The sequence below is a fragment of the Bemisia tabaci genome, chromosome 6 (assembly GCF_918797505.1).
Source record: "Bemisia tabaci chromosome 6, PGI_BMITA_v3".
Classification (NCBI taxonomy): domain Eukaryota; kingdom Metazoa; phylum Arthropoda; class Insecta; order Hemiptera; family Aleyrodidae; genus Bemisia; species Bemisia tabaci.
In genome coordinates, this window is record NC_092798.1 from 1,761,411 (window position 1) to 1,784,110 (window position 22,700).

General features: G+C 43.4%; 2 protein-coding genes across 4 annotated transcripts in view; one reads left to right on the forward strand and one right to left on the reverse strand.

The window, feature by feature from the left end:
* Mhcl (Myosin heavy chain-like) overlaps positions 1–22,700 on the forward strand; it is a 276,806-nt gene that overhangs the window by 17,144 nt on the left and 236,962 nt on the right. The window lies entirely within an intron of this gene.
* LOC109033868 (uncharacterized) lies at positions 11–21,851 on the reverse strand. Of its 3 annotated transcripts, XR_002009084.2 has the most exons (5): positions 21,713–21,844; positions 19,223–19,269; positions 17,316–17,805; positions 15,496–15,856; positions 11–219 (listed from the first exon to the last, which is right to left on the reverse strand). XR_002009084.2 is itself a non-coding variant. In XM_019046697.2 (4 exons), exons 1-4 carry the CDS (start codon positions 21,725–21,727, stop codon positions 15,560–15,562), a joined length of 849 nt encoding a protein of 282 aa, XP_018902242.2. In that variant the 5' UTR covers positions 21,728–21,843; the 3' UTR covers positions 15,344–15,559. The 3 variants fall into 3 exon arrangements, 2 of the variants coding, with proteins under 2 accessions (XP_018902242.2, XP_018902243.2); XM_019046697.2 differs by lacking the exon at positions 11–219 and having other exon boundaries at positions 15,344–15,856; positions 21,713–21,843; XM_019046698.2 differs by lacking the exon at positions 11–219 and having other exon boundaries at positions 15,702–15,856; positions 17,261–17,805; positions 21,713–21,851.

The window sequence follows — 22,700 nt, forward strand, 5'->3', positions numbered from 1 at the left end:
TGCCAAGCAAAACGCTTTAGAAATCGTCTCCGTTTTATTTGTTTTTCAGTGTCTTTCACACAAATGCATGCTTATACGCCTCGTCTCCTTCGCCGTGTTGCCAAAGTTCTGCCTCCCCTCCCGTTGCGCCCCTCCGCGCAGTCATTTACAGGGTTGCCACAGTCAGAGAATACTGGGAAAACGGGAAATGTCAGGGAATTTTGAAAAGTCCGGGAAAACCTGGAAATGTCAGGGAAAAATCGTCAGGTCACCTTCGCTTGCATTCTCAAGTAGGTTTGACGTTTCGAACAACAAATTTTGCCTGAAAACTGTTTCTAACTACATATGTCTTTTTAACAATCTGTCAAATTGTCAGGGAATTTAATTTTCCAAATTCTGTGGCAACCCTTTTATGATATCTTAGATTTTATGTGCTCGGGAATAGATGGCCTGACAAACAGGAAGAGAAGAGGAATTGCGCAGATTTGAACAGGCTCAGTCAGACTATACATCTTGCAATTAAGACCAACAATTTCTAGATCATCTGTAAAAACACGTATGTGGATAGGAAAACCAATGACACATGCGCTCTTTCTAAACTGAGCCGGAAATTGCAGTTCTTAATTGTAAATGGTTGATCCTGGTTGATCTGTGATCATCAGGAACCGGTGCGGTGAGCGCCAATCTCCGTCGAACGATCATCGCACAACAATCGTCAAGATCTCAACAAAGATGACGTGGAAAGTGGGAACCGATCGCAAAGAAATAGAATTGACTTCGCACACGTGTCGTGTCAAAAATAATTGAATCGGTCGAACCCAAAACCCAAGACACTCATCTTCTGTTGAATCCGTTGATCTCTCAGCTCCCTAAGAATCGAATCTCGAGATTTTAGATCGTTTCGCTTTACAAACGTGTTTATTCTTAAAACCCACAGCTTCAATTTAATTTCAGGAAAATCTGATTTTCCTACCCAACTGGACAAAAACTGATTTCCTGAAAAATCTGCCTCCATATAGACTGACGATGAGGTCCAAAATTTCCAACATTAGGTGAAAGTTAAAGAGCTGACACGTTTAATTTTTAAGGGGAACCATTCACAATTTTTTTTAGATGGAATCTCTAATCATTTTTGCGCACACGTATCAGTACATAAGCATGACCCAGCTACCATAGCTCTCCGACAAGAGCATATTAATATAGTGTTTTATTACGGGATCACTGCTTCAAGATTTTGCAGCCGACTGTTTTCAGCTAACTTTAAAAACAGCGTATGTGTCATTAGTTTCCATATTGAGGGCTAACGAGCAATACCACCTAATAACTGACAATTTTGGCACAAATGAGTCGGCAACTTTGCCGCATTCTACAGTATATAATACGCAAACCGATGGTTTAAGTTTTTCTCCAATTCTGTAGGGGAGCGCTACAATCACGCTTTATCGTATGAAAAAATTGCAAATCTAACCTTAAAGTTACAAAAATGGCGAAGTTTTCGCTTCGTTCTGCAAAATCGTCAGGCGGTATCGTTCGGTAGCCATTGATGTGCACTGTGCAGATTAGTACTCTTAGAAATAAGTAAGATATTGTAGTTTCTAATTGCAAAATGAAGTCCAGTTGGAATACTGCAGTGATTTTCCTGTTCCTGTGGAGCCGTGGAGGTCGCATTAGTCAGGGTTGCCATAGTCATAGGGAATACCGGGAAATGTTAGGGAATTATAAAAAGTCAGGGAAAACCTGGAAATGCCAGGAAAAAATTGTTAGGTTACCTTGCTTCCTAGATTGGGTTTGACAGGGTGTCTAACATCAGGATTTTCCAGATTTTTCCGATTCTATCAGGATTTGAGGTCAATCAGGATTTAATCCCGATTTCATCAGGATGTGAGGAAAAATCGGTCGTAAAATCAGGATTTGAGAAAAGTCGGTTGTCAGATCTGATTTATTATGCTCTTGCATACGCTTGTGCAGAAATTTTAATTTTTCTCCGCAAAAAATTAGGATTTGATCAGGGTTTGGAAAAATTATGAAATCAGGATTTAGCTGTCAAAAATCAGGAAAAATCAGGATTTCCTAAAATGAAAAAATGAAAAAAAAAAAAAAAAAAAAAAAACTAGACACCGTGTTTGATTTTTTGAACAACAAATATTGTCTGAAAACTATTTCTAATTACGTCTTTTTTACCATCTGGCTTACCTTCAATTGTCAGTGAATTTCACCAAAATTTGTCAGGGAAAACAGGGTAATGTCCGGCAATTTCATTTCCTACATTCGGTGGCAATCCTGGTATCTGCAAACTTTTCCCCCCTAGAGGTGCGCACAGCCCCCCCCCCCCCCCCCTCTCCCCCGTCCTTCGATCCACCGACAGGACTTGGACGTCGGTCAAGCGAGTCACTGAAACTTGTCGGGCCGGCGGCGCTCTCTCCGTAATGCACGAGTCCGTCGCTTTCAAAAGGGAACAAGTCACTTTTCGGCAGATCCCTAGTCCGCATGTATTTTCCCGGACTCGGAGGCTCATCATAGGTGGACTCGTTCTCTTTCGAAATGGACGGGATTCATACATCCTCGTTCCGATCCGAGGCGTCCGTTCCTCCCGAGTGCAGGACGGGCGACGGCCGTCACACTCCAGATGTCGCCGACACGCCGAAGTGCGTCGCGTGACGTCACGCCCGCGCCCGGCCAATCCCAGCCCCGCAACCCGCCGGCACCGACCAATCACCGATGACGCACCGTCGCGTCGCCTCCGACACCCAGCCAGCAGTCCGAGCAGCCTAGCATGAACCGCCGCCGCGCCGCGGCCTTGGGCTCCTCCGGGCTGTCCATTTTCACCGGGTTCCCGAGCTATTTGTACTATTTTTAGCCAGCCACCGATGGAGGTTCAAAATCCTCGTATCGGGCACTCCATGGGATTATCAGAGCAGGGTTCATTATTAAAATTGATAGACAAAGAATACAAAAGGGATATGGAGGGATCCTATTGGTGGAAGCGGAGATTGTAATGGACAAAGGACGTAGGAAATAGACTAGGTATCGGCAACCCACGAGAGACCTTGTATTTGGATTGCATTTTGCAAAAAGGAACCACTAGCATTGCAATGTTGGTAAGATTGTGCAACTTCTTTTGTCTTGGAGGAAAAACCCAATTATCCATTAATATTTTCCATTTTACTCGCTAAAAACTGTGAATTTAAGACAAAAATTACCATCTAAATTTCATAATTTTTCACTATTTCCGCAATTTTATTGCAAAGGATGAAGTTGCACAATCTTAGCATCATTGCAATGCTAGTGGTTCCTTTTTGCAAAATGCAATCCATTTAGTCCATCATTTTCTCCCTTAGTCTACAGGAACCACCCATTTCAACTAATAGGATCGCTATATACTCCCTATGTCCCATCAGTCTATCGCTTTGTCCATCAGTTTTAATAATCAGCCCTGCGGGCTGATTGTTGAAATTGATGGACAAAGAGCCAGACGAAGAGGATATACAGAGTATGGAGCGATCTCATTGGTTTAAATGGCTGGTTCCTGTAGACTAAGGGAGAAAATAATGGACTCATAAGGTCCCTCGTGGGTTGCCGTTACCTAGTCTATTTCCTACGTCATGTGTCCATTGCAACTACCTGTTTCCACCAATAGGAGCCCTTCATATCCCTTTTGTCTTCTTTGTCTATCGCTTGGTCTACCAATTGCAACCACCGGCCCGCTGGCCGATCGATCCTTTTCCATAGGTTTAAATGGCAGAGCAGTCGGTATGTTGCATGCCACGCCACTGAACCTTCATGCATGCACCACTCCGAAATTTTCATCTGAAGAATGTTGTCGTGTTTTCCACGTCTGACAGTATGATGCCACATGGGGGGTTCAAATCATCGTTCTCCACCCAAGATGGTACAATTACATTTCCCACATGTTTGCATTTGTCATTCGGCATCACTCATCCACACTCATTCATTCCGAATCTGATTGGTGCTTAGTGACGTAATCCGATTAACCGCGAGCTCGAAATAGGCCGAGACCCGCTTTTCGCTTTTCGAGAGGTGTTTTTCTGGAGATTATCGCGCGCATCGATTTGCTCGCGTTATTTGCCCTCGGAATTCGTCGCTCTCGAGACGCAAAAACGCGCTCGGTTTTTTGGATGAGCCCTATCTTCTATCCAACTCGGTGCTTCCCAGGGCGCAAGCGGGAATGGAGATAAGCCGTTATGTTAGCGGGGCGACGAATTGAATGCGCGAGGGTCGAAATCCGATTAAGACGGTGACCCATTTCCGGCGGGGCCACGAATCGGGGGTTGCATAACCTCGCGGCGCTCTCGCGATCTCTCGTGCGCTGACTCCCTCTCTCGGAATTCGTTCAAGCTAACTTTCTCCATGGGGGCGGAAGGAACAAAGAAAGTGCTCGCCGCCCCAACCCCTAAGCAGGGTGTCCACATGCCGTTTCATTCTCACGAGTATTATTTTCCATTGCGAATCGTCTCAAAAGTCAGGATATGTGCTCTCATACTTTCTTCACGTGGCTGAATCAAGGAAATTATATTTTCAATTCCCTGTGGCCACGGCACGACGGCGCAGAGTTCATGATACCGCATCAAACAGTGCGAGCCGTGAATGGTCGATTTGCGATTTTTCCCCCATTTGAAGTTATGGTAAAGAATCGACTTTCAATGTGTTTGTTGTGAACGCCCTTTTTATCGATCCTTTTCCATAGGTTTAAATGGCATAACAATCGATATATCGCAAAGCACGCCACGTCACTGGCACCAAGTCGTTAAATAGCCTCGCATTCTGAGAAATTATCCGAATGCACTTACTTGGAAATCTTTGAATTTTATATGAACCGCATTTTGCAATTCGGAACTATAAATTCTGGCTCTTCTGGAAAAACACTCATGCGCCTAGGGAAACTAATGGCACATACGTTGTTTTTAAACCGGGCTATAATTTATAGTTCCAAATTGCAAAATGTAGTCCATATCATCCGGGTATTCCGTTGTTCATAAAATTGATAATTTTTTCGTATGGGGACTTTGAACGAGTCAGATAGCCTCGTCGGTATAAGTCACACATTTGATGCTTCTCATAGCACATATAGCAAAATTAAGGCATAGAAAAGAAAATTCAAAGCACCTTTTAGGTCTTCATAATTGTTTTAACGTCCTTTAAAGTTCACGAACTTATGTTTCGAAGCTTTTAAAAATCCTCTCTATTACGAATCGGAACTTTTTTCAATTGTTGACGATTGTTCGTCAGCACAAAGGCAAATTTTATCAACTTTTTATGTCATAAATTTTTAGCAATTTTGTTACTTCAGCGCGTGCCTAATGCCTTAGTGGCTGGACATATCTTCGTGTTTCGGACGAAGGAACTCAACTCTATCCTAAGGTTGCAACATAACTCAATGCCTGGACCACCAATTTGCTCATATTTTCGATATGAACCGCTGGACAGGAATCGCGGAGCAAGTGTCGCGTCCTGCGTCCCGGTCGCGGGTCATCCCGAAAAGAGCCAAAAGTGCATTTCATGATGAGCCTCAAGACACGTAAGAGAACGTGCTGGCCGCGGCTCATGCAGAAACGCACTTACGACCCCTCTCCGTAACGGAGGAGAAGCGAGTGGCATCTCTTACGCGGCTCCCGGGCGATTGGTCACACGACGGCTCCTATTATCCGCGCCGGGTTAACAAACTGAAAATAAAGGGCCGCCAAGCCGACAGCCCCGGGGCCCGCGGGCCCACAGCCGCCGTCGCCGGGCCCACGTGAGTCCACGTCCTCCGGGCCCCGGCCCAAGATCCCGGGTCCGCCTTGCGAAATCGCATGGATCGTCCAGCGCCATTTGCGATACATCGAGTCATCTGCCGTTTAAACGAATGGAAAAGGATCGATAAACAAGGTGTTCGCAACGAGCACCTTACTAATTGATTCTTCAGCATTGCTTCAAATGGAGAATCATCGATAGTCCATCATTAGCGCCTTGATATTGAATTATCGTCCTCGCGCTCGGCCGGAATAATGCAAGGTATGTCCTGTCGTGCTATAGAACAACGCCGTATGCACTTGCAGACGTTGTCAAATTTCCTTTGACATAATATTAATTTTCGGGGAAATCTGGGAATATTTTTCTGACAACTTTTTGGAGAATTTATCCGCGAAGATATCGAATCTGAAAATGCCAAGGAAAAATATCCGCCACTCTTCTCAAAAATAAATATTTTTGGAGGGCATTTGGCAACATTCGAATGTTCATGCGGCAGTGCTGTCGTGCTGAGGAAAAACGACGTATGGACACCCGGATGTTGTCAAATTTTCCTCTATGAATCATTTATTTTTGAAGAAATTCACGACTATTTTCCTTGAAATTTTCAGATTCTCAAGATTAAATGGACCACTAGATAAGGTACGAATTTCAGCATTCTGATACATGTTTCTTAACCAAAATTTTACGTAAAACACGATGCACAAAACGAAAATTACCGAAATTAACTCCTTACGAAGATATTTAATGTTTCTTAATGCGTGAATTCAGACCACCCGCTCATGAAAACTCAATGCTCTACGTGATTCACATCGCGCGCTAAACGTTATCATGACAGTCTCTGCGATATAAAAATCTGGCAACCTCAATCTTGACGCTTTGGCTCAGTTATAGCAAATTGCTAATAGTTTGAACAACACATGATGGGAAATGAACATTGCTCGATTGAGAAGCTTGCTGAAATCGTTGTAGTGCGCGATTTGACTCACGTAGAGCTTTGAGTTTCTTGTGAGCGGGCAATTCAAATTCCTCGTAACCAATGTAAAATAAAAACGTTAATATCTCCGTTAGGAGTTGGTTTCCGTAATTTTCGTTGTGTGAATCGTTTTCTACGTGAAATTCTGGTTAAGAATCATGTATCAGATCGCTTAAATTCGTACCTTGTCTAGTGGTCCATTGTGAATGAAATTCTCCGGAAAAGTGGGAGAAAAATTAATTACACAAATTGCTCGAATACTTGTGTTTTTCGAAGAAAATTCGGCAACGCCTGAAGGCTCACATGGCGTTTTTCCATAGCACGAGTCTCAGAAATCCAAGGAAAAAGCAGTGACGTTTTAGTTATGCATGCTCAAGATTCTCCCGGTCAATATGCAATTTATGAGGGGAAATTTGGCAACATTGAAATTGAGTTTCGTTTTTTCGTCAGGGGAACGACGAATTGACGGGCGGTGAACAAAACAGTACGCGAATGAGCATACGGTGTGAAAATAAGAAATAAAAATAAAAACAGGGAGTTGTTTCCGCGTAGGTACAGGAGCTGCGGTGGCGATTGGACCCGAGGATTCTCGGATCATAAACGTGTTTATTCGGTGTCGGACGACGGGCGATCGAGAGCCGATACCGGAGGGAAAATGGGCAGCGAAACAAACGGAGTCGATTGAGCGGACGGCGAAGGCGAAGCGCGACCATCGTTGACGCCGGGAAATAGGAGCCGAGGAAATAACGTAAACATTGCCCGCGTGCAACGCCATCGCGAACGTGATCTCCAAAATTCAAGAGGCACCAGATGAAGTCGGGTCGTTGCTCCAATGACTCACTGTGCTCCGGCCCCGGAAAATAACAGAAAACACTCGCGCAGTGTTTTCAAAATTTAATCCGTCAGTTCGGAACAGGGTTGCCACGGTCAGGGAAAACCGGGAAATCCCAGGGAATTTTAAGAAGTCAGGGAAATCCTGAAAATGTCAGGGAAAATGCCGAAAGAGTCAGCAGGGTGTCTACAGGTCCCAACAATCCTGAAAAAGTCTAGAATTTGCTTGACCGGTCCTGAAGTCACGAATAAGTCCGGAAATTTAACTCGAGTTCCCGAAAAATTTAATAATTCACGGTTTTCGCGAGTCAAAGTGTACTTGTTACGTAGAAAAAATGTCCCCGATTATAAATACATATCATGGGTTCTTTTAGTCATCGGCAATTTTCATAAAGATGAACTCCATTTCCATTTAAATTAGCAGTAAGTGTAGACCCTGACTTGGCAAAAGTACTCCGAGGGTCCTGAAAAAGTTCTGAAAAGGTCCCGAAAAAGTCCTGAAATTGGTTTTCAAAAACCTGTAGACACCCTGGTCAGTTTTTCAAGCCGAAGTTTTTACTCGTATAACGTTTTGTTCTAGTGTAGTCAAAGTTCAAAAGTTTTAAGGGCTTCGTCCACGGAGGCAAACTTACAAAAGGAGTTTTTTTTTCTCGAGTCGAGTCGAAATATTGGATTTTAACGTTAATCGCAAAAAATAAGTCGTGAGCTAATTAACTCATTTTTTTACTAATTGAAAACAGCGTCGTTGTACGATAATGCCTCAAACATGGTTGACCAATAGCTGGCCGTATAGAGTAAACTGAAATCGTTGAATTTCTGCACTTCAAGATCAAAAGTCGTAATACAACTATTCGAACTTCTGAGTAGCTCTGATTGCATAACCTGTGAAATTGAAGGAGAACTTTGATTTTGCCTTGATTTTTAGTCATTACGAGTATATTTCTCCTTTCTTATTTCTTGATGTGGAGTTCTGCAAACCGTCTTCAACGAAAGGACTTCTTCTTTTCAAGAAATGGTGGTCCTCACTACTTTGATCTGCTGCTGAAAGCTGCGCTCAAAGAGGAATTCCCGGAGAAACTTTCACTCGTAAGGAGTCGATTATATAATAAATGAGGATCAAAGAAAACCCAGATTTCTCCTTCAGCTTCGCCAGTTATGTAATTTGAGCCACTTGGAAGTTGAAATAGTTGTATCACGCGTTTTCATCTTCCAGTGCAGAGATTCAACGAAGAACGGACAACTCCAAAATGGGGAGATCCATGGTTTTTGTCCTTACCTGTGTTTGTAAGGAAAAAAAAGAACTCAAGTGATTTCTTTCACTAATTTTCACTTAAATTTGAAACTAAAGTATGACAGTAAGTATGACTAAGTATGTAACCTACTAAAAATCAAAAGGAAAATGTGTCTCCAAAAAATTCGAAGATGAAAGAAGAATTTTCGGGAGTTTTACCGGTTGATGATTCTAAGTGGAGAAACAAAGGAGATTCTGAACAGGGTTGGCACAGTCAGGGAAAACCGGGAAATGTCAGAGAATTTTGAAAAGTCAGGGAAAACCTGGAAATGTCAGCAAAAAAGACGAAAATATCAGGGAAAAATCGTCATGTCACCTTTATTTTCTTTCTCAGCTGGGTTTGACGTTTTGAACAACAAATTTTGTCTGAAAACCGTTCCTAACTATGTCTTTTCAACACTCTGACATTTGTTCAATTGTCAGGGGATTTCATCAAAATGAGTCAGGAAAATGTCGGGGAATTTAGGGACTTTAGGAATTTAGTCGGGGAATTAAAATTCTGTGGCGACCCTGTCTGAAAACTGCGTCCGTGAAAAAAGTACGAAAAAAACGTTGAAAGGTCCTTGCAAATTTTTGGACAAATGCTTGATTTCTTATGCCTTTGGCCACACGGGCCATAGACTTGGTTCCGCTCTGTTTCAACCAGTTCCAATGTTAATTGGAAAAACAAAGTAATGTTTTTTCCCGCAGAATGTAGACACCCCAAACTTGGTGTTGCGACGGTACTCATCGCAATAAATTCCGGCATCACGTAGCCCCGGAGCCCCTTTTATTTATTCTGAGAATTAGGTTAAAAGTACGCCCGTCCCATTCGTTTCATCGTGCGGCGAAAACACCACTGTCGCACCAAGGAATAACGCTGCATGAGCCTTCAGATACCGACATGTTTCCTTCAATAAAAAACGAATTTACTGAGGAAATTCTAGATATTTTTCCTCCAACTTATCAGACAATTTCGTTCACAATTATATCGAAAACATCTGAAAATTTCGAAGACAGATCCGCATTGGTTTCCTAAAAAATCAATATTCTCTGAGAGTAAATTTGGCAACATGAACATGTTCATACGGTGTTTTTCCTGAGCACGGAAGAGCCGCTCGCGGGTTCGGGCGGCCGTTTCAAAAGTTGGCGACAGCCAAAGTGGGGGGGGGGGGGCGAAGGGGGGTGGAGTTTTTATCGCAGTTTTAGGTTGATTGCGTTGGAAACTTGGAGGGCGGGCGGTTTTTTCTTGTGGATCCGTGCGCCCTCTCCGCGGAGCACAAAAGACGCCCGGCCGGGATGAGAAAGGACTCCCGAGAAGGGACCTTTAATCCGCAATAAAAAACGCGTCCATTATCACCTGTTGAGCCGACGCGACTCGCGACCCCCGCGGGATTCTAACGACTCCTTTCACGCGGCCCATAAAAGCGCCCGGCGCCCGGCCCGCGTGTCGCGCCCCGAGAAACAAATCAGATTAAACCCTCGCCCAGGATTCCGGTGTCCTTCTCCAAAGAACCTTTCGCCGAGGGGAAGATTTCTCACTAAAGATTGTACCTTGAGTCTCGTTTCGCTGTGCGGATTCCAAAGGAGAGGGTTACTTTTAAACAGATTAAAACGGGGTGACAAGTTCTGCCTCCTAGGCAAATCAAGGAGGGATGTGGGTGGCGTACGCCTTCTCCCCTCCCGGTTCGCCGAAAATAAGGACGAAGAAAAAGAGAAGAAGAGAACGGAGGAAAAAAGAGGGAAAAGCGCTTACATTCGGTAATTATCACTGGGAAAAAAAAACACATTGGATCTAGAGTCCAGACTCTTGAAAACATTGCCAAGAAAAAAGATTGATTCAATCAGATTTTTGCTTAAATTAAAAGGAAACCCGCTCAAATTAAGATGCTTAGTTCTTGATTTAAGCTAAAATCCGATTGAATCAAGAATATTTTTTCTTGTCGATGTTTTTAAGAGTCCGGACTCTAGATCCGATGTGTTTTTTTTCCAGTGATAGATGAAGAAATTGACTCAAACTGCATGTCGGATGCTTCAAAAATTCAGAAATTTTGTGGAGGAGGTCCCCGGACTCCTTTCGCTCCCGCGTATGAAGTTTTGGAAAAATCAAAGAAAAAGCAGGGAAATGCAGTTAATACAGGGTGTCGACGGATCCGGAAAAAGTGCCGGATTTTGATGACCGATCCGGAAGCCAGTGGCGTGGCGTAAGTGATCGATTATCGATATTTCCCCATTTTAATCCGTGGTAAAGAATCGATTATTCAGCTGTTCGCTGCAAACACGCTGTTGATCGATCCTGAATGACAGATTTATCGATATATCGCAAAGCTGCACGCCACGCCTCTGCCGAAGCATAGGAAGCGCCTGGGAACTTCTATAAAAATATTGATAAGCCCACGTTTGCAGAAATGACTTTTTACCGAGGAATGCTTTTATTTGTACTTTTCTTAATTTAAGAGAATATAAGAAAGTCTAGAGAGTTACTCTGTGTGGATTGTGAGGAGAAAGAGTGAGTTTTAAATAAATTAAAACGTGCTGACAAGCTATGAGAAAATCAAGGTTAAAGCAGAGAAATTTGGTTACTACGCATGTCAACAGGTCTGGATAAGTCGGACGATTTGAAACCTAAATGATCTGAAAGCGAGAATAACTCGTGGGAAATAAACGGTTATCAGAGAAAATACGGAAAAAATTCACGGCAAATTTGGCACCGTCTAAAAGCCCATACGGCGTTTTTCCCTAGCACGGTATTTTAGCCCCCGCTCCCTCCTCCTCACCAAGCAACTCCGTGTGCCATTTTTCAATGCGTTATTGAGTGTCACCAAATTTCATTCGACAAATCACGAATTTTCGGGGAAATTTTGGAATTTTTCTCTTCCGATTTTTCGCAGGATTTCGTTCATTATTCGACCCGAAAAGTCTGAAATTTTCAAGGAAAAGCATTGAAAACTTTCTTATAAAATTAATATTTTCGGGAGGAAATGTGGCAACATTCGAATGGTTAGTGGGCGTTTTTACTCAGCACAGCGGAACACCTATCCCGTCGACGCACAGGAGATCGAATCAATTAAAGAGGTCGGACATAAAATTTTTGACTGAAACCGCAAATTTTTAAGTTCATTTCGTCACTTTTTAAACTTTAAGGGGTGCTTATTGAAGAAAACTTCACGAGGAAACCAATGAAATCTCTTTTAGAACCTCTAAGTTTTGTATAAACGGAGTTTTGAGCGTTGGACGTTTCCCAGTTTTGTCCGACCTCTTCCATTGACTCAATCCATTGTGTGTCGTCGTGGTCGGCGCGGCGTTTTTCACTCCGTTCAAGCGCCTTCAATTCGATACGAAGCAACAAGGCGTGCCGCTCTGTGTGCGGCAATGTGAGGCGGCACGTATGTCGTCGGGCGCAATCTAGCCGGGAGAAGTAGCGACAAGAGAGGCTCTCGTGTTTGAAGTGAGCCACTCAAAGCCTTAGAATGTCACTTTACTCGTTTCACATTTTCTCCATGTTTTCCGCTTATTTTCCTCCCTTTTTTCGGTGGAGCCGCCACCGCCCTTAGACGTAGTCAAAGAGTGGTGAGCAACTAGTTGTTCGTTAGAGTGTTGTATCGGGGGTTCTGTCCCTGTATTCTTCCTCGGGGTTCGATCCAGCCGTAGCCTAGCCACTTGTTGCCTTGTTCAGGGTTGCCATACAGTCAGGGAATAACGGAAAAACCGGGAATTGTCAGGGAATTTTAAAACGTCAGGGAAAACCTGGAAATATCAGGGAATAACGGGAAACCCAGGAATTGTCAGGGAATTTTAAAAAGTCAGGGAAAACCTGGAAGTGTCAGGGAAATTGACGAATATTTCAGGGAACATCTTCCCCTAAACTATCCGTTCCAGAAAAAAAGTAAGGTACATGAGAAAGAGTCATTCTGAAATTGGGAAGAATAAAGAGACTTTTCGTCTCAAATTCAATCTCTTCCCGACTATTTCGCATTATAACCACCCTTCTTACTTCTTTAAGAACGGAAATCTACTCTTCTGATGGATTCCCGACTCATGCAACGCAAAAATTCTTCCCCTGCTGAATGCAAGGTTTTTGCAACAACAGGGTCTTTTCCATTTTCGGATTTTAGGCAACGGATTACAAGCGTGAGTCTCGTTGACTGACGAAAGCAAGGTGGAAGAAACCAAGGTTGTCACTTCCGTAATGGATGACATCATAAACCTAATATTTCATAGCGCGATATCTCGGTTAATATTGCACCAAGGAAGTTGTTGTTTTTCCTAATTTTATTAGTTTTATCTAATTCAAAAGAATCAAGCATCAACACATGATTCTGTGACCAGCGCAACTGACCCATTTGTTTTTTGTCAAACCCCGCATGAAGCGGAAGTCGTGGGAAATTCGTAGCGCAGCCGGGGCCGGGACTGAAAGTTCCACCCCCCCCCCCCCCCCCCACAAACACGGTTCCGCCGTGTGAAGGAAAAACGCCTTATGATTATTCGAATGTTGCCAAATTTCCGCGAAGAAAACATTTGTTTTTGAAGACAGTTATGAATATTTTTCCTTGAGATTTTCAGACTTTTTAGAACGAATTCCGAACGAAATCCTCCGCAAAATCTAAAGACGGATAATCAAAATTGTTCCTAAAAATGCAACGTTTCTCGAACGAAATTTGGCAACTCCTGGTGGCTCATACGGCGTTTCTCCTCAGCGCGGCCGCGTTCCCGTTCGTTTCCGTATCGTTCCCCGGAGCTTTCATGTTCACGCTACGCACGGCTCGTTCACACGTTACGAGCTTACGAGCTTTAACTCACACATGAGCGATTATTAGCGCAGCGCGCATACCAGGAAAGCACAGCCGACCGCCCGGGAGGGGTCGTGGGGGGGGAGGGGGGTCTCTCAAAGTCCGCGTGAACCGTAACAATGGAGGCCGCGGAACAAAGGAATTTTCTGAGCTTTGTCGCAAACGCCGCGATCAAATTTTGCGCCCGACGCGCGACGCGCGGAACCATATTTGCCAGATAGTGCTGAAATTTCAGATTTAAACTCATGTTAATATTTGCTTTTGATCGCACAATCTGGCAATTTTGCGCGGAACCGAAACAAAAGCCGAGCGAGCGAGATATTAGCGCTATGATTAAAAGGACCGTTGCCGATCCGGTGGAATGAGGTGGTGGTTCCTCAGCTGGAGCCGGGGGTTTCGAGGGAGATCCGACAACGCTGTGCATTCCGTTACCGCGATTGCGTAGTGACGCATTAACGTTAACGGTGATATCACCTGTGATATCAGCATCCGAGGTGGAAATCCTCCTGCGGAAATGTAGACGCCTTGGCCGAGATGCATTCATGCGCCGGTCAGTGGCGTGGCGTGTTTTGCGATGTATCGATGCATCTGCCGTTTGAACCTATGGAAAAGGATCGATGAACAGGGTGTTCGTGGCGAATCCCTCAATAATCGAATCTTTACCATAGTTTCAAATGATTGGGGATTATCGATAATCGATTATTCCAGGGTTGCCACAGTAAGGGGATACCGGGAAAACCGGGATATGGCAGGGCATTTTAAAAAGTCAGGGAAAAAGACGGAAGTATCAGGGATGAATATTTTACATTCACAATAAAGTTACATTCGGTAAATCACAGAGAAATAAGTTAGAAAAAGACTCTCGTACCGTGAGAAAAATCAGAAGGCATCGATAACGTCTCATAATAACCTCGATTGGATTGAATTTTGCAATGAGGAACTGCTATTTTTGTCTCACTGGAGAAACAACTTGTGTGTCCTACTTTCCCCATTCAGATATGTGTTTCTTATGGGTGAGTCAAAATAGTAGCCCCTAATTGGAAAATGTAGTCTAAATGGTCTATAGTTATAATTTCACCCGCTTTTGAATTGGATTGCATTTCGCAAAAGGGGACCACGAGCATTTCCAACGTCGCTAAGATTGTGCAACCATTTTTACCTTGCAACTTTAAATTTATCATCTAATCAAGTTTCATCTTTACTTCCAATGAACTGAAAAATCACGACGAAAATGACATTGGTAAATTTAATTTTTTGCATGATCTCAGTAATTTTATTGCAAAGCATGTAACTTGCACAATCCTAGCAACATTAGAATGCCCTTGGTTCCTTTTTACAAAATTCAATCCAATTATTTGAAATTCTCAGGAACCACCGAGAATGGAGATGTTGCATGTGTGAGGGATTTGCGATTTGACTGTTGATTCTTATGTAAAAGTTTGCGAGAAACACGATGGTGCCACTGGTTGTCTCTGAAATCGTCTCCCAAGCTCAAAAAAAGCTCTCAAAGTGAGGCCAAAATGGAGGGGATATCCCACCCTACCCTGAGAGTCCACCTCTACATCAAAACAAACTCTCCATGCAAAGATTGGGAGCAAATACATTAGCAGGGTTGCCGTGTTTTCAGTTTTGGAGTCCCCAAATGAAGTGGGAGCCCTGTCAATGTATTTGCTCCCTATCTTTGCATGGAGAGATTGTTTTGATGTAGAGGTGGACTCTCAGGGTAGGGTGGGATATCCCCTTCATTTTGGCCTCACTTTGAGAGCTTTTTTTGAGCTTGGGAGACGATTTCAGGGAAAACCAATGGCATCATTGTGTTTCTCGCGAACTTTTACATAAGAATCAAAAGTCAAATCGCAAATTCTTCACACATGCAACATCTCCATTGTTGTATAGCCCACCTTTACATCAGCTGTTCTCTATTTGGTGTTGATATTTTTACACTTTGTACAAATTGGGAGGATTTCAGAGCCTGTACTCGAGGTCGTTGTAGTATATCCTGGCGGAAACGCTGGGGGCGGGGGCGGGGGTGTGCTGGGTGGTGCGGGTGGGTGGTGGTGGGGCTCCACGCCCTGGCCACTGCGCGGCCCGAGCCGTGGCCGCCCGCTCAAGGTCCCGGTCCTTGAGGAGCGGAATTCGCTTCCCCTGGGAGCGGAGCGTGGTCTGCAGGTCGTAGGCCGTCCGGTTCTTCACCGTCCATTGGCTCGGGATGAGGTTCGGCACCTGGTTCACCCGCCCTCCGCTAGGGTGCGCTCGACTCGTCTGCAAAAAACCAAGACCAGGTCCTCAATGCTAGGCTTTTATCGTGTGAAGCCACTGAGACACTCTTGATAATAACGGACGAATAATCAATGAGTCAGTTGTGCTGGTCGCAGAATCGTGTTTTAATGCTTCATTCTTGTAGATTAGCTAAAACTAATAAGATCTGTCTAAACGGCAACATTTCACGTTCAATATTAACAGAGATATCGGTCTTTAAAAAGTCGGGTTTTTGACGTCATCTACCGCGGTAGTGACACCCTTGGTCTCTTCCACCTTTCTTTCATCCGAGTTTCACGTTAAGTAACTGCTGCAAATGTGCGTTACACTGACAAAGAGATGAGAGCAAGGTGAAAGAAACCAAGTCCGTCACTGGATGACGTCAAAAACCCGACTTTCCAAAGGGCGATATCTCGGTCAATATTGAACGTAAAAAGTTGCCTTTTGGACAGATCTTATTATTTTTAGGTAATCTACAAGAATCAGGCATCAAAACGCGATTCTGTGACCAGCGCAACCGACCCATGTGCAGATGTTGGAAATTTGTAAAACTTTCCCTTGGTGCATAAATTGAACAATAATTGGAGGAGATATGACAAAATGATCCAATGAGCTAAAATACATGTGTTTAAATGGGAAATGCCGCCGGATGACGTCATTGTGTGTTGCATTTTCTCCTTTTAAAATCTACTTTTTCTGTATTTCCTGTGTCGGGAAAAAATTATGAAAAATATTCCGAAATCATCTCTTTGAGCACTCGTAGATAAAGCAATGAAAAAATTGTGCGCAAATTCTCCATTCCACATTGTATGTCTGAAAGTTATAAAAAGTCAGGAGTCGCGTGTGTCTCAAAATGAAGTTTAGAAATTCCAATTTTTAGTAGAAATTTTGTCCAGCTACTTCATTATAAACCTAATTCAGAGAGTGTAAAGCATTCGTAATTCCACGCTGCTTCACTTAAACTTGAATAATTTCGTGCTCATCATTTGCTCTTTGTATAATTTTCCGCAAGAGCATAGTTATCAAGTCGTGCTGAAAAGAACCCCCCCCCCCTCAATATTTTAATGTGAAATATACTTGTCGCGTATAAAACAATTTTGGCAACCTTGCTCGAAAGGTTTGCAAAGGGTTGTTCGAGCATGATGTAATCCACACTCTCTTAAAAACCATTACATTTTCCAATGAAAATAATTGGACTGCATTCTGCAATTTGAACCTATAGATTCTAGCCTGGTTTAAAAAACAACGCATGTGCCATTAGTTTCCCTATGCACATAAGTTTTTTTTCCAGAAGAGCCAGAATTTATAGGTCCAAATTGGAAAATGCAGTCCAATTCTCTCTAGAAATGCTTCTGGTTTTCTGCGTTGAATCCTGTTGAAATTCTGGACACCATGGGGAAGACTGACCTTTCCCGCTTTTCCCCGTGATTTGTCGGTAGAGCATTGCGATGTGTTCTCTCACCGTGAGGGCGTTGGGGTGGACGGGGGGGCGGCGCCCGGGGTTGGCGCCGTTGGGGACGAGGTGGTAGGCCGTCCGGCGGGCCCCGCCGACGCCGACCGTGGACGCCCCCTCGGCCCCGACGCTGTACCACGGCGCCGCCGCCGCCACCGTCGTCGTAGCCGGGGTCCGCGCCGGCGTCGGCCGGGCCGTCGACGTCGTCGTTGTCGTCGTCGTCGTGGACGTGGACGTGGAGGTCGTCATGGCGGTCGTGGTGGAGGTCGTGGATGTGGTGGAGGCGGTGGTGCTGCTCGTGGAGGCGGCCGGGTCCTCGGGAGCCACGTCCATGCCGCCGGCGCCTTGCTCCGCCTTGTCGAGGAGGTTGAGGAGGTCGTCTATCACTGTAGTGGCTTGGTCCTCGGGGGCGGTTTGCGTCGAGTTCCCGCTCATGTCCATCGCGTCCGTCGATATCTCGTCTTCGCCTTGGGTCGTCGGCTCCTCCGGCCAGAATCGCCTGCAATCGGAAAAGGCAATCTCGAATACGGGGTGTTTCCGTAGAACGTATCCACCTTGAATGACTTTTGAAAGAATTCGAATATCGGAAAATGTCATCGATATTTGGATTGCATTTTGCAAATAGGAACGAGGAGCATTGCAAGGTTGCTAAGATTGTGCAACTTCACCCATTGCACTATAACGATTTATATCCTGAAATAATGTGACATTTACATGGTAATTTTCGTCCTAAATTTACAGTTTTCAGCGAGTTAAATAGAAACTGTTTAGGGATAATAAGGTATTCCTTCCAAGACAAAAAGAGCTGCACAATCTTAGCAATACTGTAATGCTCCTGGTTCCTTTCTGCAACATGCAATCCATTTTATGATTTTTTCACCAACCAATGCATATAGAGTCACAACAGAGAAAACGGGGACTTCTAATTTTGCTTCCATCGCAAAATCGGAATTTCAAAGAGTTAATTTTAGACTTTTTCGCGATGTTCTCATCTTGAATTAGCATCTTTTTGCATCAGAAGCAACTCATTTTTTCACCTCATAGTTTGCCTCAGACTCACACATGATTGCCTCCATAAAGTATCAAACACTCGACTTAGCGCTCACTTATAGGAAAAACTAATATCGATGACCAAAGGGTGAAACTACGTGTCTCCATTTCGACGGCGGAACTGCAAAAATGCGTATCTCGGTTGCGGTGTTTCGAAATTTCCGATCCCATTTTATTCTTTCAATGCAGACCAAACCAACATCATGGCTTGTTTTCACAGAATATCTACGGTGAAACTACCAAACCACGTATCTCGGTTTGCGACGTCGCAGACTTCCTGTCATACTTTATTTTTTAAATGAAAAACTACTTAACGTCCAGTCTTGAAAATTTCTGTGATTTTTCCTCTTTGTGCGGAGAAAATTCTGTGAAAATTTCAAGGAATGATATTGATTTGGTCTACTTCAAAAAAATAAAATGCGAGCGTAGATTTTTAAACACCGCAAACGAGATACGTGGTTTGGTAGTTTCACCGTCGATATTCCTCATGTACAGAAAAAACCTCACTAGAACTTTTCAAAGAAAAAGACGTTTAGTAGTTTTCCTTGTAGAAAATAGAGTACGAACGGAAGCCTGCAGCGCCACAAACCGTTATTCGCATTTCTGTAGTTTCACCGGTGATTTGCGATATTGCAGACTTCCTTTCATACTTAATTTTTCTTTGGAATACGAGTCATCGTAATTTTTTGAAATTTTTCTTCATTCTCCTTCTCGCTTAGAAGAATATTCCGTATAAATTTCAAGCAATAAAGTTGGGTTGTTTTTTCTTCAATGAATGAAATACGAATAAACGTTTTGAAACACCGCAACGGAGATAAGTGGTTTCGCACTTCGGCCGTGGATTTTTAAATTTGATTGGAACTCACCCATAGCGCGTGTCCGCCAGAACCGAAGTTAAGATAACCGCGATCGCCTGCAAAGAGAAGAGAGCATTAACGCAATTCACTCGGTTTTACCAACAATTTGCGAGTACTTAACCGACTTAACGTCCATTTTCCCCGGGAAAGACCTGTCAAAACAATTTACTCGCGCTTGTCGGCTAACGAACTTACTCTCTAGTCCATCAGCTTCGGCGTCTCATTGTGTATACTACTTCAAAGACGGAGAACTTTCGTAATTTTGAACGCCGGACCCGGGAAAGTTGAAAGTTTCCCGAGAGCTTTCGGAGAGCTTAAAGGGAGCCCGTCCGTCCGTTGGCGTCTTGGAGAGCAGATGTTCAAAGCGTTTGGTGGGCACTTCACGTCACTTTTCGACACGTCAGTTCGCCCTGCGTCTCGTCACGTCAAGTCTCGAGGAGTCCCGCTGAATTTTATTGAAACTCCTCGCATTCATGAGAGCCGAAAACGTTTTCTTCCTTCGCCCATCCTTTTTCTCCAAGACCCTCCCTTAAATACACTTCCTTTTAAAAATTTTAATTTCACGCGCTCCGCTAAGCTCAAAGTCTAGTATATTCTCCCGTATCTTTCTCATTCTAACTCTTTTGTTATATGTATAAAGGCTCGTTAACGCCCATATCCTCCCAATCTCCTCCTTCATCCTACGAATTTCAACTGTCTCTAGTGAAAATCGGAATGGCGGCTCAATCGGATTTCTTCTTTTTTAATAACAAAAATCCCTACCGTCTCCGTATTTATTTCTCTTTTAGTTTGTTCAATGTACTACTAAAAAAGGCCTAATTTTGTAAAAATGCCAAATGTTTTCCCTTCAAAATCTCATGTAAAAAAGCATTTATAGAACGGGCAGTTCGGTAATCAATTTCTGAACGACATATTTACATATCTACTACTAAACATTAACCACATAGACCTATTAGACAAACATCTGATTTTGGGAAAATACCAAATTTTTGAAAAAGTATTTACAGAACGGGCAGTTTAAAAAATCAATTCCTGAACGACATATTTATGTCGAAGACAATTAGTCAACTCAGGCATTTTATCAAATCTCTGGTAAAAATTGGCGATAAGAGCTGCGTTTCAAAATACCATAGGAATTCTTATAGCCGGCTGAAGAAGGCTACAGAAAATCATACATATAGCTGGCTGTAGAATGCGGAGAAAATCATACGGCCGGGCTATACGAAGCGATAAAAAATTATGTAGCCGGGCCATAGTTCCTATAGCCGGGCTTTACACTTTATCGCCTGGCTGCAGATGCTTTTTTGCCATCGATTATAAAAGGCTATAAGAAATTGTGTAGAAATTCGTATGCTTTGGAAATCATTAAGTTTGATACGGAACCATCTTAATATTAACAAAACACACATTATATTTTCCTTTCATACATATTTTTTTTCATCCATTAAGACGAGAATAATCCATACAGGATGTGCAAACATTTCAAAATCATGAGTTGAATAACGCTGACTCCGCCAGATTAAATATTAGAGGCTAACAATAAGCGGAGCGGCGACGCACTGGTGCCTACAAACCTAACAGGGATATTTCACGCGTTGCGCAACGCGTGAAGTATCCCTGTTAGGTTTGTAGGCGCCAATGCGCGCTCCGCGCTGGCTGCCCACCTGCCGCACCGCAGCGTACCACGGCGCTTGAGGCAACTATTTCACACCAGAGGTATTGCACAGTATCATACGAAACTGAAGGCGCTCTAATATATTAGTAATGGCAAGCATCCATCAAAAGTACGGAGCTTTCCTCGCAAAATAAATCAAGACACTACAGCCCAAAAAGAGAGCAGTAGTCCAAAAAGTCACTAAGTCCTAGCATCTGTAGCTAGTGACGTTTAGCATACACTTTATTGCCTGGCTGTTCCTTAATCGTCATCGGCCATAAAAGGCTATAAGAGATTGTGTAGTCGGCTGTAGAAGCTATTGGAAATCTTACAGCCGGCCGTAGGTCTACGGTATTTTGGAACACAGATTCTACTGCCAATTTTTACCAGGGATGCCTTGGCCGGCAGTCAAATTGCATTGTTTACGGAATTCTGTAAGTTTATGGTGAGGAGATCACGGTTTTTCAATATTTTGGGAAGAATAACTCTGCAAATCCGCAAAATCTCCTTAGTCCTTCCTTTTTGTATATCTTTAGTACATTTAAATTTTAAAATTTTAAAAATTCTCTGTTTTATGACGTGCTGAAAATTTCATGAGAAATGTGCATTCAGGATCTTAAAATCGTTTAAAATACCATTGTATACTGCATATTTTTACAGAGAATTCTTTGTTACAAGAGCAACGAATTATTTTGTCTAAAATTAGGGTAAAAAATCAAACTTTTAATCAAAGTATGAGTATTTATTTTGACTGTTTGCGTAGGAGGCATTTGACAAAATGCCTGATTTGACTTTTTGCCTTCGACATGCACATATCTACTACTGGAAATTAAAATAACACTTACTGTTAAATATATCATTCTCGAGGCGGGGTGCGGTGCGTCCAGGGGTGTGAAAATCCAAATCCTCGGGAGAGAGGGGGCTGGGGCCGGGGCTGGGGTTGGGGCAGGCGCGCGCGATCTCGAGCACTCAGCGATTCTCGTCTGGAGCCGATCGGGATCCGGTCCATTTCGGAATGGGAACGCGGCTGATTAGTGATTGGTCGGCTGTCGCCGTCGGCCACCGATAACCGGGAAACCGAACCGGCCGCGGCCCCCCAAAAATGCACTAGCTTATCAACGCGCAATTCCAGGCATTCATGATAACGCCCCTGCAGTGTGTCCAGCAAAAAACCACGCACAGAAATAAGTAACAACTCCACTATACTGCCGCGCTAAGGAAGAACGCCGTATGAACCTTCAGACGTTGCCAAGTTATCTTCGATAAAAACAGAATTTACTGGGAAAATTGTGTTTGTTTTTCCCCATCATTTTCAGACAATTTTGTACGCAATTTAATCTAAAGTGTCTGAAAGTTTCAAGGGAAAATATGCATGAATGTCGTCAAATATACATGTTTCATCATGGGAAATTTGGCAACTCGTGAATGTACATACGGCGTTCTTCCTTAGCACGGTAGTATAAGCGTAGTTTCCTAGACAAAAAAAAAAAAAAAAAAAAAAAAAAAAAAAAAAAAAACGTAACGAACACGAGAGAACGGTCATAGGCGGATCCAGTGGGAAAAGAAGAACGGAAGATAAAGGGAAGATAGAAAATTTGAAGGAACGGAGGGAAGAAAAAGGAAGGACGCTTATGTGTGGTGATTAATTGTAACGAAATTGACTCAAACTGCATATTTGATTGATCATTCACACCTCGCCTCTGCTCTGCCAATTCAGAAGAGGCAACCTACCTAGTGTACGGCGCACGGTTTATGTGGCCGGCGTCCAGTTACTAAGTATGCAGTAATACCGCTGCCGCAAAAATGAGCTTCAAATGGGAAGTTCTGTCACGG